The sequence below is a fragment of the Lynx canadensis genome, chromosome D1 (assembly GCF_007474595.2).
Source record: "Lynx canadensis isolate LIC74 chromosome D1, mLynCan4.pri.v2, whole genome shotgun sequence".
Taxonomy (NCBI): Eukaryota; Metazoa; Chordata; class Mammalia; order Carnivora; family Felidae; genus Lynx; species Lynx canadensis.
Window position 1 is genome coordinate 40,167,466 of NC_044312.2, and position 13,467 is coordinate 40,180,932.

General features: G+C 39.7%; 1 protein-coding gene across 4 annotated transcripts in view; it reads right to left on the reverse strand.

The window, feature by feature from the left end:
• DEUP1 (deuterosome assembly protein 1) overlaps positions 1-13,467 on the reverse strand; it is an 86,029-nt gene that overhangs the window by 10,632 nt on the left and 61,930 nt on the right. For all 4 annotated transcript variants that reach the window (XM_030333426.1, XM_030333425.1, XM_030333424.1 and 1 more), the window contains 2 exons: positions 11,729-11,925; positions 5,493-5,607 (listed from right to left, as the gene is read on the reverse strand). In XM_030333426.1, coding sequence (XP_030189286.1) covers positions 5,493-5,607; positions 11,729-11,925 — 312 coding nt within the window. The remainder of the gene's footprint in view (positions 1-5,492; positions 5,608-11,728; positions 11,926-13,467) is intronic.

Here is a 13,467-nt window from a genome sequence, read left to right on the forward strand (position 1 = left end):
TCAAGATTTTCAGCAACCCACCCATTACCCTTCCAGCTTATTTCATCTCATATTCCTACTTTCTCACAGCATCCATTCCCTTCTGACTCTGCTTATATTCCAGATCCATCGTTGTAACCATTCCTCTGTTCTAGGTACTTGGTAAAACCCAAGCCTAAATAAAGTGCTGACGCATGCCTGCACCTGAGCAGCTGAATGCTGGGGTGGGTGGATGGAGGAGGAATTCTATTACCGCAGGGACTGCTTTTACTTACAGTTGAGGACCTCATGTGTCAAAAGGTTAGTTAACACCATCTGCCCATTCTACTAGTATATTCATTTTCTCACTCATTACCGGGTGTCCTCGCCTCTTTCTCGGGAGGGAGCCCCTTCCTCTCTACACCCATTTGCACCATAGCCATATTTCAGGCCATACTCTGTTTCAGGGACTCTTACTCCTATCTGTACTGTGGATTCTATTCCTTCTTGTCTTCTCAGTGGCTGCTTCTGCAGATGAATCTCGTCACTCATGGGTCCCCCCTCTTCACCATCAAACTTTGCTCCTCTCCTTGAAGATCCCCACCAGACCACTAAGTATTGTGGTCTAAGGCCTGGTCTTGGGAGTTTCCCTATTTATACTCATTCAGTCCTATAGATTGAAATACCAGCCCTATGCTGATGATCCCCATATTTTACTTCTAGCGTTTCCTGGATCCGCTGTGTTACTCTGTGTCCACGCTGCCAAGCCAGCATCATCATCTCTTGCCCGGACTACTGAAAAGAGCCCGGAGATGGTTCTCCCCGCTTCTCCTTTTGGCCCTCTAGAATTTATTGCTTATTTGGCACTCAAAGGGTCTTTTCAAAGGTATTTTTGAAACGAAAGTCAAATTCCTTCCTATGGCCTACAGTCTCTCCACATATGGCCTTCCTCTGACTGCTTCTCTGGCCCCCTTTCATTCCATTCTCTCTCTCCCCTTCTAGGCTCCAGACCCCACCCACGCCCCTTTTGGTTCTCAAACTTTACTACTCTTGTTTCTGCCTTGCAGATTTGCACTAGTGGTTCTCTCGGCCGGAAGCCCTCTTCCTCCAGGTCTTTAGATCTTTTTCTGTTAATTTAGGTCCCCACTCAGCGTCCCCTCCTCATTCTCCTGGCCACTCAACTGACAGTAATTCCCCACACTGCCATCACTTCCTATCATATCACTGGCTTTTCTTTCCTCGTAGAATTTACCATTCTTTGATATTTTCTTACATATTCATTTGTTTCTAGTCATTAGTTGTCTCTCCCCTTTTTTGAGGTACAGGGCACATAAAATAAGACCATTTAAAAATGAACAATTTGGTTCATTTGGTTCTGACTTAGTACATTCGCAATGTTGTGCAACCACCATCTCTCTCTAGTTACAAAATATTTTCATCATCCTGAAAGGAACCTGAACCCATCAAGCCACTGATCCTCATTTCCTGCTCCCTGCACTGCTCGTGGAACCATCGGTCTGCACCCTGTTTCTATGATTTACCTGTTCTGAGCACTTCTCATAGGTGGAATAATACAATATATGACCTCTTGTGGCTAATTGCTTTCACTTAGCATAATATTTTGGAGGTTCACCTGCCGCAATATAGCATATATCAATACTTCACTCCTTTTTATGGCTACATAGTATTCTATCATGTGTGTCTATAACACTATTTGTTTATTCATTCATCCATCGATGGGGTTCCTCTCTTTTTTTTCACTAGACTGTAGACTTGTCTGTCTCATCAAAGATGTGTTTAACACAGAACCTTCCATATCCTGGGTGCTTGTAATACAGGTTGATTTTACGAACGAACGATGACATCTAAGGACAGGCATAGGAGAGAGAAACTTGGAAGCAGACTGGGAAAAAGGAAACAGGCAGCAGGAAAAATCAGTGGAAAATAGTGTCATTGGCTTCAGATAGAAGCCAGAGAATATGAGTTTCAAGAAAAAATGATGGAGGAAGATGAGTTCTTAAAAGCATGTTTAATTAACAACTAGAAGGTCGCTGGTGCTCTCGGTAGGAACAGTACTGATATAGAAGTTAAAATGCAGAAGTTGACAGAAACCACTGGACTCAGAACAGTGGACTGGGCTATGTCTTTCAGACTCTGGGGCCCTGTCACAGATTAAATTCCCCACGCCCAGACCTAAAACAGTAGAGAATTTTCTTTCCTAGTGACTCTGGGGCTCATGAACGTCCTCAAAGGAGTAATGTGGAATTTCAGAGACGGAAGGAAGCCCAGTGTCTATTAAGTTAATACAACGGATACTCTTGTATGCTTTTTACGTGCTTATGAGTACCACACACTATTTTAGGTGCTGGGGTTACAACGGTAAAACAAAGACAGAAAAAAAAAAATCTCTGCCTTCATGGAGCTTAAATTCTAGGGGAGGGAGGCAAACAAACAAGCAGACATAAAATGTCTTACGGTGAAGTGCTATGAAAACAAACAAACACAGGACAAGGGATCGAAGAGGGAGGGGCCGCCACAGGTTGGCTGCTCAGACATCTCGGATGAGGTGATATCTGAGCAGAGACTAACATTCCTAAAATGCTAAAATCATCTGATATTAGAACCATGGGGCATTTAGCAATTCATCATGTTTTGTTTTCCTTTTGCCTCACTGGAGTACATGCTTGCTTTGGAGTCCTTCAAGATCAAAAATTTGCGATACAGAATTGGCTAAGTCCCCTTAGTAGTTCCTACAGCTAAAATGAGGAAGTTGATTTCGTTTACTTTGTTGGCATAGAATTTTATTCTTTTCAGATAATTTTGGCATTTTATGTTGAGATGAACACAAAAGAGCATTTCAAGGCTTTAGAGATCTCTGACACTTCAAAAGTTAATGGTTTGAAGTCATCTCCTTCCGAAATAGCTTGACTCTGACTTCCAGTCTCTCCCAAAAGAAGGTGATGGATTCCAGAAAAGCAGTAAAGTACTCATGGGACACCCCATCCAGTTTAGACATTTTCTGTTGTCATTGTTTATAATTTGTATCCATTAGCATATCAGGGAGAGGCAGTGAAAATTACACAAATGTACTTTGGATACAAGTGAAAGTAATTGCCACCAGTACGACTTACTTTCGGAGGCAAATAGCTACTTTAAAAAACCCTGTGATTATTATGTTCAGGAAATTAAATCATAAAGTAGAAAATTTCAGCACAGAACTAGACACTAAGAGGATCAAATGAAAAGTCAAGAACCAAAAAATGTAAATCCGAAATTAACCTGCACGAGGCCACTCTCTCAAGACAGGGAGAGCTGGCTCTTTCACCTTCTGCATAGAAACCAACACAGATTGCCAAGGAAAATGAGGAAACAGAGGAATATGAGATGAAGAACGCTTTCCCTGTCTTATGAGGTCAGCGGCATCTGATATCAGCGCTTGACAAGGACAGCAAAGGAACGCTACAGGCTAATTCTTCTAGTGAACACAAAGCAAAAATTCTAAGCCAACGTGAGCAAACCAAATCCAGCTATCGAGTGGAGTTTATTCCGAGAATTCAGAGGTGGGTTAACAACCGAAAATCGAGAAATACATGACATTAGGCAAGCAAAAGAGAAAACTCACATGGTCATTTCTTTTTTTTTTTTTTCTTTTTTCTTTTTGGTAATGTCAAAAGAGGCAGAAAAAGTATTGGATAAAATTCCATATCAATTCATGGACAGAGTTAGCAATCTAGAAATAAGAGGGAATTTCCTTAATCTTTAAAAGAAATCTACAAAACACCTCTAGCAAATATCGTAAAGCTTTCCCTCTGCAGTAACTGAGGAGAGAAAGATGAGGGCTCTACCATGGCCGCTACTCAACATTTCCTGGAGGTCTTAGTACAATAGATCAAGAAAACTAAACAAAAAAATAGAATCTACAGGACTGAAAGACATGTGCAAGTTCAACCGGCTATTTCCACGGGGGGAAGGGATTGAGAATATTACCTTGCACCATAGGTAAAAGGTAATTCCAGGCGTAGATGTAAACACAAAAGGTAAAGAGCCAAAGGTTCTAGGAGGTAACATAGAATAATATTTTTATAACTTGGGACGAGAAAAGTTTTAAATAGCATACCAAAAAATGTTAACCATAAAGGAAAAGATTAATAAGTTTGGATGTATTAATATTAGGAACTTCTGGTTACCAAAAGATACCCTTAAGTGAAGAGTCAAGTTAAGAACAGGAGAAGACATCTGCGATATATAATCAACAAAGGACTTATCTTCAGAACATGTAAAGAATTCATACAAATCGATGAGAATAAAGACAATCCAACAGAAAATTAGGCAAGGAAACTGAACAGGCACTTCACGAAGGAGAATATCAAAATGGCCAATAAATACATGAAAAAGTCCTCAACTCCATTAGTCACCAGACAAATAATTAAAACCACAATAGGAAGTTACTACACACTGACCAGGAAAGCTAAAATGAAAAAGACCAAATAATGCCAAGTGTTGGAAAGAATATGTAACAAGGACACTCATAGACTACTTATTGGGGCATTAACTGGCTCCAGCAGTTAGGAAAACTGCTCGGCACTACCTCCAAAAGCTGACCTTATGCAGCTTATCCTATGACCTAGCAGCTCCACTCTTAGGAGTAAACGCAATAGAAACGTGTACCCATGTGTACCCAGAGACATATGCAAGAATGCTTTTAGCAGAGCTATTCCCAAGCAGGACATAACTCAAACATCTGTTGACAGTAGAATGGGTAGATTGTGGTGTCATTCTACGTAGCATTTATATACAATGGAATACTACAGAGAAACAAAAATGGATCAAGTACAGCCATATAAAACAATATGGGTGACGAATCTCAGAAATAATGCTGAGCAAAAGAAGCCAGACACAAAGGACACAGGTAATAGGATTCTACTTACGTAAAATCGACAAATGGCCACAACAAATATATGACGTTAGAAGTCAGGACAGTGGTTACCTTGGGGGCAAGTCGAAGGAGTGACTGGAAGGGGATGTGAGGGGTGCCTCTGGAGTGCTACCAATGTTCTGTTCTACCTGGGTAGTAGTTGCACTGATGTGCCCTTTGTGCTAATTCATCAAGCTGTCCAATTCTGATTTGTGCAAGCTTCTGTATGTATGTCAGAGTCAATAGAAAAGATTTTTTTAAACAGGCATAAAAGATCACTTGTAGCTCTTTAAAATATTCAGATCGTGGAGGGCTCGTGGGATGTTTAGGGATAAGTCCCAAGCACTCAAGATTTTCAAAAGCATCCCCCATAATTCTGGCCTGCACTAGAGGTGAGTAACCAGAGATTGAAATACTTCATGAAACATTACGGATCTCTTTTCCTTCTATAGAAAGGCAAGGCCAAAATGATGCACAGGCCCACCTTGGAGTCCTAGTCAAGAAGCAACAATTTTTTTTTTTTTCCCCAACAACTGAGTGTATATATACCAGTATATAGGTATCACTGTAAAAGTCATCAGTCCTTCAAGGAAAAAAATAACCACAACCAGCAACTCACCAGTGGGAACACTTCGTCATCGCTAACCAGGGGACTTGTCACTTCTCTGGTTTGAAATGGCAAAGGCGGCAGAGGAGGTGTCACACTTCTGTTGGGTTCCCGGTCTTGGCTAAGTCTAAAAGAGGAAGATGGTCGTCATCACCACCACCAAGGATACTGCTGGTTCATGTAGCTAAGCACTTACATTTCTCTGATGTCTCACAGAGGGGAGAGCGTCACAAAAGTGTTGGGCTTATCTCAGGGTCTCTTTGAAAATAATTTTCCTGGTAAGTCATTTCTAATGGTTAATAATGGACAGAAAACTTTGTAATTGTTAAAAATATTCTTCTATCCTTATTGCCTCTGTTGCATCCTTTTCTATGTTACTTTCAAATCTCTTTGCCATTTAATTAAAAAACATGATACCCGTTTCAGAAAAATCTCAGAACAGCTAACAATGCTGCCCTCGAGAAGTCTAAATAATCCTCTTTTTGTATTCTGTAGTTCACTTAACCTTGCTGGCTTTCTTAACAGAATTATACTTCTTTTGTTTTGTTTTGTTTGTTTGATGTCAGAATAAGTCCTTGTACAATAATTCTAATTCCTATAGGGCTTAATAATTTGTAACGTGTTTTTCAATTAATATCTTCTCCTTAGCTCTTCCACACTTAGTTGTATGACCTTGACCATAAGCAGGTAACTAGATCTTTCTGTGACTTTAGTTTTTTCAATGATAAAAAATGAGTTGTTAGGAGACTTGCACTCCACAATTTGGGTGGAAGGTACAGTACAGAATTGGTTGTTTGTGCTAACATATAAAGTAGAAGATGAAACTGAATAAAAGACCAGTGAGATTTAAAATTTTCGTATGCTGACTAAACAAATGAATAATAAAACAAAAAACCAAACGAACTTGCCTTAAAATTTTACATAAAAAGATCCTATGGTATGAGCTGTTCAGAACTGAATAAATATCTTTCTGCACATTAATTCATGAAATTGGGGTTGAAATTTAATCAAAATCATCAAAGCCCAGGAAACATAAGAATCCCTTCACCTTAAACTTATTTATTCATTTTTACTGGTTATTCAAATTCTCCATAGGTAATGATTTACCATTTTCAAAGCCTTCACATTTGAATTTTGCACGGTTCAAACAAATTTACATCATTGCTCTCTGTTCTTATCCAAAGACTATCTGTCTCCACAGACTGGTTTCTTATTATGTAAACATTTCAAAGCGATGCATACAAATAGCAATAAAAGTTAAGTGAGACATCTGTAAATTAGGACATAAAAAACAAACACAACGTGCTTTCCGTTTTTACTTATCTTGAAATATATCTTTTTTAAAATCCATTCTCCCAAACCATAATTACCATGGAAACAGAACAGCAAATTAAACTGAAATAACATGGTTTATGATGTGCACGTTAAGATGAAACATCCGCAATTCAGATAGAATTATAACAATTGCATAGTACATCTAGATGCATAGAATCTTCAGCTGAACCTTTTAATTTGAGGGAGGCTCCCATCTATACTTTAAAGCACAGTGGGACAAAAGAAGATAATTATGGAAGTGACTCAAGAAAGATATATCTCGTTGTAATCTCAATTATACAAAGATTTCAGGGAAAGTGTTATTTGTCCTAAATTATCTAAAGAATTCTCTCAATTATCCACTTGGCTTTGGACGTATCGATACAGTTTTATAGTGTTAATTACTAAAACTTACATACGAACATTCTTTTATTGTACGATCAATAAAATGCAGAGATTGAAAGGAAAGACTACATTAGGGAGTAAAGTACTTTTGCTTTAAATCGTCTTTATAGCTGAAAAGTTCTTCTTCTAGAATGCAGCGATTCAAATACTTCCTAAACCACCTTGCAAGAAATGCTCAGTATATCATTTTAAAAGCTCCTCAGAATTATTTCGGATGGCTTTAAAAATTTTTTTTTTTAACGTTTATTTTTGGGACAGAGAGAGACAGAGCGTGAACGGGGGAGGGGCAGAGAGAGAGGGAGACACAGAATCGGAAACAGGCTCCAGGCTCTGAGCCATCAGCCCAGAGCCCGACGCGGGGCTCGAACTCACGGACCGCGAGATCGTGACCTGAGCTGAAGTCGGAGGCTTAACCGACTGAGCCACCCAGGCGTCCCTCGGATGGCTTTTAGTAGCCTCTCACGAGTTGGTCTGTCCAGTCAGCTTTCCCACAGGCCCTAGTCCAAGGCCTCTGCCTACTTCTGCCAGGAAAGCAGGCCTCAGTTGTTGTTGGGAACAGAACTCTGCCCACTTGAGACCTGGGTCCACTGTCTGCAATTTTCAGACGTGTCTGTCCATCCCTTCCTGGCCTTCAGTTAATTTTCCCCGGGCTATGGGATAACGTCCTCAGCATGGAATAGGATCCCTTCAGAAACCGCTAATTTGCCTGCTTCAGCCTCACCTTCTAACGCTCCACATGATGCTCCCGGTTCTTTGAACAACTCATTATTCCCCGGCCCACAACTGCTCAGCCTGCTATGTTTTGTTTCTTCTTGAGTAACACCTTGGCGCAAAATTTTCTCAACTTGCTTTTTTGCTTCTAGATGACTGTTCGTTCTTTGACAAGGGATCCTGTGAGAGTGGTTATGACAAACCTACCGACTTTGTGATTTTCGTAGTATTAGAAACGTTTTATTTATGAACTACATTTGAAGCAATTTTAATGATTAATGTGAGGATTACTAAACTCTTTCCTGTACATGATGTAACCTTTAAGTATGTATCATATATAGAGAAGAAACTCCATTTATTACAAAATTGAGTTGTCATTAAAATTAGTCACATATTAATCGCTCTGGGTACCACTATTTCAAATTAGCTTTCATCCTTAAGCTACAAAACTCTGACTTTTAAAAACTTTTAAAATATTCAATACAGGGGCACCTGAGTGGCTCATTTGGCTAAGCATCCGGCTCTTGATTTCGGCTCAGGTCATGGTCGCTCAGTTTGTGAGATCAAGCCTGTGTCAGCGGAGCCTGCTTGGGATTCTCTGTTTCCCTCTCTCTCTGCCCCTCCCCTGCTCGCGTGCTCTCTCTCAAAATAAATAAAAATTTTTTAATGTTTATTTTTGAGACAGAGAGAGACAGAGCATGAGCAGGGGAGGGGCAGAGAGAGAGAGGGAGACGCAGAGTCCAAAGCAGGCTCCAGTCTCCAAGCTGTCAGCACAGAGCCCGCTGCGGGGCTCGAACCCACGAACTGTGAGATCATGACCTGAGCCGAAGTCAGACACTCAACCGACTGAGCCACTCAGGTGCCCCCAAATAAATAAAATTTTTAAAAAAATGTTAAAAATTCAATACATCCTCACCAAATTAAATTGCATCTTATTCATAATTTCTTTAAGTGCTGAATAACTTTCTTATCGGAAAGCAAATCTGTTAGAATATCCCAAAATGCTTCACATTTTCAAGTGGATGAGCATGAAGAACTTCCTATTACTTCTAATAGGAATGAAAAACAACAACAAAAATTGGGTTACTTCCAAGCAGACAAAAGATTATTTAAAGATGTATTATGCAAATCTTCCTCAGCTAAAAGGAGGAAGTGCCTAAAAAATTGGCTTAAACATTTTGTGGAACATCATCTTCATATACGTTTGCCTAAAAGCTTTTTCCTTTCTAAAATAGTTTGATAAGACCTTGTGACATTAGCCAGCACTATGTAAATATGACTCAGTATTTTCCCATGATGTTTATGCCTAACAAATATATCTAGGCTTCACTGAGCTGTGCTGTGAGGGAAAGAAGGAACATTTCATTTTCACTTGCTAAAATTAATAGACATGTATTTTACAGCTCTCTACTGCTGGGTTCAGGGTCCTTGCAACTCAACAACGCTTTCCCCATACTGGGTTCTACATGATAATAATTTATTCAGAACATTTGAAATGCTGTTTCTCTTAAAAATCAGGTCACTGGAGAACACTGAAATCAGGCAAGGCATTAAAACAAATTTAATGAAACTCTCAACAGATGAGGCTGGCAGGACACGCGGCTCTGCGGCACGAAGAGTAGTCCTGACTGCTTATTAAGATCATCTCCTGCTGAGCATTTTACCTCTTGTGTTGCTTTCTGCGTCCCCTACTGTCTTGTTTTTGTTAGGCACTTTTAACACATTCTGTACTGCCCAGCAAAGAAAAAAGGGGGCAACCCAAACAATAAAATTACTTTTTAAAAATAATAAAAGGCGGAAGAACTGTCTTCTAAATGACGGCACCTGGTACCTTCATCCAAGGCTTTCAAAGTTGTTCCCAACAAGCAAGAATAGGAAACAACGTTCTGCGCCTAATGGGTGCTCGATACAGACCAGTACTAACGTGCACAGGAAGGCCCTAACAGCTTTAGGGGCCTGCTTTTCTCTTACAATAAAAGAACCAAATGCGTGGGGTCGTGATTTGACCCACGGAGACATGAGTCTGTGGAGTAGGGAAGCATTTTGAAAAGGGTATGTTCTATATCAGAAAAAATATTTCTATACCACAATCAAGATGAGACCTCTTCTGGAGACAGGTTTTCAGTTATAGAGGCCGGAACACCCGGGCACGGGCACCACAGAACCGGCCCGTGGCTAGGCCTCAGCGGACTGTTACATCCGCCCCCACACCCTGTTTGTACTCTGCCACCTGCACCCAGACGGCACCACCCGCCCCCTGCCTCTCCCCCACCTCCCTGCATCCCCTCCCCCCACCGCCCCCTGCCAGCAACCCACCCCCAGTGCTTAGTTTCTAGGATAGCAGCCAGTCTGCCCTCATTTCCTTCCTGAACGTCTTGAAAAAAGGTTATTAATTGAGCACTTTTGAATGGTTGCTATTTCTTGCATCGGATTAGGATACAGCCTCTAATACGTGCAGCGTTGAGGGGATGCAAGTAGGAGAGAGCTGCACTACGTCCACAAGAATGTTGAACAGACATATTTTTTGCTATGTCCCATGGATTTATGGATTTATCCCCCTTTAGATGGGGCGTGCTTAGTTACAAAGATAGGCCGGCATCGCCCCTTCTCACAGGACTGTGGCTGAGGGAATGTCAGATTCAGCCATTTGTTTGGCCACCCAAAGCTACTTTTTGGCACTGTGAGTTGTTGCAGAAGTATTCATACTGTTATAAATGCTAACAATTTTATTAGTAATAATAATATCAATAATGGCTAAACTTTGTGGAAATATATGTTTTATAGGGAACTGTATTTTCTTCTGTAATTCTCACACACACAAAAACCCCTTATACTTATTATCTCTATTTATCAGATGGGAAATTGAGGCTTACAAAGTTTAAGTACGTTTCCCAAGGTTGTAAATATTATGTTATATGCAAACAGTAGGTAAGGTTTTCGTGCTAAGTGTGATGAGTTTTTGAGCAAAAGTTGGATCGAAGTTACGTCCTATCAATTCACCGTTTCTTGGCACCATGAAATGTTAACAAATCTGATGTTAAAGAAGTTCGGGGAATGTTGCATGCCACACCCCTTCCTGAAACTCACAATGCACAAGAGCTTGGTAATGACTCTAAGATATCCTGGAGAAAAGAAACTTGTTTATTTTGCTGAGAATTTCCCAGGTTTGGAAAAACAGTGGAAAGCCGCCAAGGACAGTTTTGATTCTGTAAGCATTTTATTAAAGTGGAATAAATTAGTCTAATTTTATGGTTGACGTATGTACTTAAATTTTGAACTAAGGCACTTTAAAAGGGGATCCTGTGGAGAGCAGATACTAATTTTCCACATGCTTCTCTTCGCTCAGAGAAAACCTCTTACCCACCCTCCAATTCCTTTCCTACGAAGGGACCAACAGTTTGTCGCTACTGCTGGAGTTGTCAATATAAAGCGTATATTTTGAAAGTCAGAAGTGACCTATTTTCTATTCTGTTTGAACAATATACGTAACATATTAAAATCTAGTTTTTCTATTCTTATGACATAAAAAAATAAGATTACTTCTTTGTATACTTTGTGTGCCACATCGGCTTCTAGGAGGGTTTGAAGTGAGTAGAATTCACTGTAACGCTACCATTTCACTGTTGTATTTCGAAAGCTATTGACAGCACAGAATTTAATATAAAACAATATATCTATACTACTGTATTATCACTACAAAATAAAATGTTAACAATTGAAGAGAAAGTATATAAAAGTTCTCCGTTGAGTTGTTTAAAAATAAATGTCTCTATTAAATGTTTATACAGTTGTGTCCTTATACAATGGAGCTAACATACCTATCTTCATTTTTTTCCATTTTCATTTGGTTTTGATAGGTGTACCGTCCCATTTCTTCATAGGTATTTTGATTGGCCCATGCTGATTTGCCATTGGAGCGAAGTTTTGCAAGATCATTTCGGAGCCTTTCATTCTCGTGTTCCAGTTTGTTAATAGACGTATGCCTCGAATGTTCCCTGTTAGTGAAGTCCAAACTCTAGAGAATGAAAAAACCATCACTGAAAAAACTGTTCCTTATAAGGGAATGCGTATTTTCTGTGCACTTAGACATGGCTGTCGTAAGGCCCCTTCATCTGAGTCCAGGGACATGGCTCTACCTTTGTGTGCCTCCTGAAGCCCTCTCCTGCCCTCATCTCCTCACAACACGGACACTCAGTGACAGCTGCCACCGAACGCTTCACAACGAGAGCAATGCATCCACCACTGTCCGTGTTCACTTCTGCACTAGCGTTCTCTCTCTCTAGAACAGACTGGCTGGATTTAAGGGTTTTCGTGTCTACAGGGTATGCCTTCCAGCACTAATAACAGAACCAGAATTAATACACATTTCAATTTTGGAAGATTTTTTTGCTCTGATTACAATAATATATGTCATTATAGAAAATCACATATCGATTCCCCACTGTTGGGTGATGAATAATTATCTACTAAATCCATACAGACTGGAGTCTGATTCTGGACCATTTGAGAGCAAAGATCTAACAGTTGAAATTGTGGCAGTACTAGTCTTCAGGAATGCGGCTTCATGATGTAGTTTTACTATCTGGTATGCACCACCTAATCTTAATGTGTCCTAAGGAGGGGATATGAAACATGTTCAGATCACAAAATGAGCGGTTTACAAAGCAAGAACAAAGATTTCTGATGAGTTTTGAATTAAATGCTGTAAGAAATTTTATGGAGAGTCTACACTTTTCTTCTCACAGTTTAAAAAAACAGGACATAGTCTCACACAAAAACTCATGAAAATGCTTTAAATGACTACATGGTCCTTTCTAGTCCTGTGATTTAGATATCTGTGGGTCATGTAGTTGCTGATACAACAAGAGTTCTCTGTTGTCAGAGGGTAATATTTTAGCACAAAAAGTATGACATGGATAAAGTATCATCTTTGAAGCTCCGAATTTCTATGGTTATAAGCCCATAAAACTATAGATGAATATGTCTTAGAAATTTTATTTTGAAGTTTCTAAATGTAAGGTTTTGGCATGGAGGCCACTTCATGGACTAGGCATCCCATAAAGTCATTATTTTTATTTTTACTAACTGCATGTCTTATATTATTCACATAATATATATCATATTAGTATCAGGATTGATAAGTATAGAAATGTGTACATATTAGGTATTAAAAAGGTTTACCTATTTGTTTTAATTTTTGCTTTCAAAGGCCAAGCCTGCTTACTACATTTTCTGTTTACTGCCTAATGTGTTATAGAAGTTCATGAATCGTTAGAAAGGTAGGTCCCACTTTTGAAAGAAAATTCTTCAGGAGGCCAAATTGCCCCAGAACAACACAGAAAGGGTTATGTGTTTATACAGCTATTGACCAAGGTGCCCTTTGGAATAGAAGGCTCATTAAAGGTATGTCTCTGCTTGTTAGGCCCTTGCCTTTTGTAGGTCTTCACGTTTGCTCGTTGAGATACATCAGTGCAGATAAAAGAGTAATCTGTAGCATGCTTTCCAAGAGAAAGGATTGTTTATTCTAAAATTAGAGTAGATTGGGGCGCCTGGGTGG